General features: G+C 58.8%; 2 protein-coding genes across 2 annotated transcripts; one reads left to right on the forward strand and one right to left on the reverse strand.

The window, feature by feature from the left end:
* Positions 1-356: 356 nt before the first annotated feature.
* SPRG_17648 (hypothetical protein) lies at positions 357-1,873 on the forward strand (the record flags this gene model as incomplete). The annotated part of the gene is made up of 7 exons (XM_012357028.1): positions 357-387; positions 443-571; positions 617-792; positions 841-1,350; positions 1,407-1,484; positions 1,527-1,601; positions 1,649-1,873. 7 exons carry the CDS (start codon positions 357-359, stop codon positions 1,871-1,873), a joined length of 1,224 nt encoding a protein of 407 aa, XP_012212418.1.
* Positions 1,874-1,943: 70 nt separating this feature from the next.
* On the reverse strand, positions 1,944-3,355 carry SPRG_17649 (hypothetical protein; the record flags this gene model as incomplete). The annotated part of the gene is made up of 6 exons (XM_012357029.1): positions 3,250-3,355; positions 2,907-3,196; positions 2,721-2,849; positions 2,486-2,675; positions 2,190-2,431; positions 1,944-2,129 (listed from the first exon to the last, which is right to left on the reverse strand). The coding sequence occupies exons 1-6, from the start codon at positions 3,281-3,283 to the stop codon at positions 1,944-1,946; spliced, it is 1,071 nt and encodes a 356-aa protein (XP_012212419.1). The 5' UTR covers positions 3,284-3,355.
* Positions 3,356-3,364: the final 9 nt, after the last annotated feature.

Genomic DNA, 3,364 nt, shown 5'->3' on the forward strand with positions numbered 1-3,364 from the left:
TGCCTGTATCCAATAATGGATAGCTCGCTGCAGCACCTATAGACGGATGAATTGACGCAGTGCCGAGTCCTCGTGCTGCCCACTCTCCAGGCGCGCGTCTCTGCGACGCTGGGCGTGCTTCGCTTGTGGAAGGAGCCGCCGCTTCGCAGCTACACGACGTGTCACCAAGGGTAGAAGCACTTGCGCATTCGCATCGAGAGAGCACGCTGCAGCTCGTCGTCGAGGCTACCAACGTTGTCAGACACTTCAAGTTGCGTTGGGCCAGCTTCGTATCCGGATGCCATGCGTCATCCGGATAGCGTCCGCATAAAGAGTGGCGAGAAATCGATCGGCGCCAGGACAGGCAGCGGACAAGCATGGGGATCCTCGACAAGATCAAGGAGATTGGTGCGCCTTGGCTGGTAGACGACGCGGATATGGCTCATGCTGCATGCGCTTCTAGAGGATGAGATGAAGCGGACGCAGAAGAACAAGGCCACGGAAGGCCACCTTGGCCATCTCAAGGCCAAGCTCGCCAAGCTGCGCACGGAGCTGCTCGAAGGCGACAAGTCGAGCGGCGGCGGCGGCGAAGGTGCGCGCCCACGAGGCTCTTCCATGCCAACGATCGATCGCATAGGTTTTGACGTGGCGAGGAGTGGTGACGGCCGTGTCGCGCTCATCGGGTTCCCGTCCGTCGGCAAGTCGACGCTCTTGAGTCAGCTCACAGACACCGAGTCCGAGACGAACGCCGTCGAGTTCACGACGCTAACGTGTATTCCTGGCAACCTCATGTACAACGACGTGCGCATCCAGGTACTCAATCCTCTGCGCACCACCGTTCGCCTCTCATCACCAACGTAGCTCCTCGATTTGCCCGGTATCATTGAAGGCGCTGCGCATGGCAAGGGTCGTGGTCGCGAAGTCATTGCTGTCTCCAAGTCGGCCGACATGATCCTCATGGTGCTCGACGCTGGGCGCGAGGAGGGCAACCGCCACCGCGCGATCCTCGAGAACGAACTCGAGACCGTCGGCCTGCGCTTGAACCGGAACCCGCCGGATATTTATTTCCGCAAGAAGGCCGGCGGTGGCATTTCCTTCAACGCGACTGTGCGCCTCACGCGCATGGGGGATGACCCGTACAAGACCGTCTACAAGATCTTGCACGAGTACCGGATCCACAACTGCGAGCTCCTCTTCCGCGAAGACGCGAGCGTCGACGATTTGATCGATGTCATCGAAGGCAACCGCAAGTACATCAAGTGCCTCTACGTCTACAACAAGATCGACGTCATCTCGATCGAAGACGTCGACCGCCTCGCGCGCAACCCGCACTCGGTCGTCATTGCCTGTGAGCACAACGGTCGGCCCGCGGTAGCTTGTCCATTCTATCAACGTATCAACCATCCACGGTCTCGTTTTTGCGATAGCTCAACTTTGACCACTTGCTCGCGACCATGTGGAAGTACATGGGGCTCACGCGCGTCTACACCAAGCGCCGTGGCGAGGTAGATGCGCGCTTCTTTCCCTAGTAGCTCACGGTGCGATAGCAACCCGAATTTGACGAACCCGTCGTCCTCTCGTCCGAACGCAAGGGCACGACGGTCAACGCCGCGTGCATGTCGGTACGCCGGTCATGTGTCTTTGTATCAATGTATCAACGCGACGCTAGATTTCCAAAGACATGCTCGACAACTTCAACTACGCGCTCGTGTGGGGCGTGAGCACCAAGTACAACCCGCAGCGCGTCGGGAAAGAGCATGTGCTCCTCGACGAAGATGTCCTGCAAGTCATCACCAAGACGGTCAACCAGCAAAAGCACGATAAGAACTACAACAAGAAGGTCCAGGCCCACTGGGACAAGTACAAGGCCAAGAAGAAGGCGCTCAAGACCTAAACCACCATCCAAGGCCGAGCGAGAAAACAACGACCGTCTCCAAATATCGAGTTTTGCGACACGCTACTTTTTAGAGTTTGAGCCACCCGGGGCGGCCCTTGGTTCTCGCACCCGACGTCGACGTCGACGTCGTCGTCGTCGTCTTGGCGTCGGCCGTTGTCGATGAATTGGACGACGGCACGAGCGGCTGGCTCGACGGGTACAGGAGACGCGGCCGGTCATCGTCGTCCTTGGACTCGGCGCCAACGTCATCGAGCTACAACGCGTCAGAGGATGAGCATCAAGTCGAGACCGCGCGAGGACGAGATGTGCGTACAATGTCTTGGTTGAGGTACGCGCCGAGCTCGGTCGTTGGCGTCGGCGATGACGTCGTCCATCCGAGAAAAAGGTTGGACGCTGGCACCAGATTCAAGTCGAGGAGCGACTTGGTCCCATCAAGCTTGGTCATGGGCGGTGTCGTGTAGAGATAGAACCCACGTGGCGTCGCGAGGCAGCGTGCCACGTGGTCGGCGACCGCTTGCAGCGGTTCGTTTGGGTGAAACACCGCTTGCAGGACGACTATATGCAGCACCCTTCTTTGTCCATGTCCATATCATGTCGATGGGAGCGTACCCTTGTCCGGGAACCGGACGCGAAGCACGGCTTCCTGGTACACGCTGCGGCGCTGGAGGTCGTCGAGCTCCCGCATCGCGAGCGTCCGAAACGACTGGCTCTTCTCGGCCGCGTCCTGGCGCGCTTTGAGCGCCTGTGCGAGCAGCTGCGCGTCGCTCTTGCCACCGGTCGTGGGCGCTGTTAGCGTCGCCTGGACATATAAAATCCAATGATGGACAACTTGTTATCATCGTACGTGTTGGAGTTCGTGTGGAAACAAGATGCGTGTCTGACGCGCCGGCGTCGACGACGCGAGGAGTGCGTCTTGCTTCTTCTTGAGGTCGTCGAGACGCATCTCGGTGATGCTCGCGCCGCGTGGCTGCGCCTATATAATCGTTCGACTATCGCATCGGGCGCTTGATTGCTTGGAAGAAGGATCTACCTGCATGCGCGTGATGAGCGGCTGGTACGCATCAAAGGCCGGCGCTGGCAGCGACGACGGCACTTGCACTTGGGGCCGTGCGCTCAAGTCGATGCGCAGGTCGTCGGCTTCGTCATGGAGCACACGCAACGCATTTTGCAGTACGTCACTCGACTCGGACGCAAGGTGCAGCATGTCGCCATCGACGGCAAAGCCACTTGCGAGAAGAAAGTCAACGCCGCCCGCATGCCGACCGACTGCGTCGACGAATTGGGGTTTGGAACTCCGGATCGAACGCACCTTGGGCTCGTCTGCCAATAAGGTCAAGTCCAGGCGAATACATGAGAATGAACAAAAAGTCTACCTGGCTTGGAGAGGATGTTGCAGAGGATCTTCATGAGCGTCAAGACGACCGTACTCGAGACAGCGTCAAAGTTGAAGTTGCGCACGCGCTGGATCGCATCGTACGGTGTCGATGG

The sequence above is a fragment of the Saprolegnia parasitica genome (assembly GCF_000151545.1).
Source record: "Saprolegnia parasitica CBS 223.65 unplaced genomic scaffold supercont2.698, whole genome shotgun sequence".
NCBI lineage: Eukaryota > Oomycota > Saprolegniomycetes > Saprolegniales > Saprolegniaceae > Saprolegnia > Saprolegnia parasitica.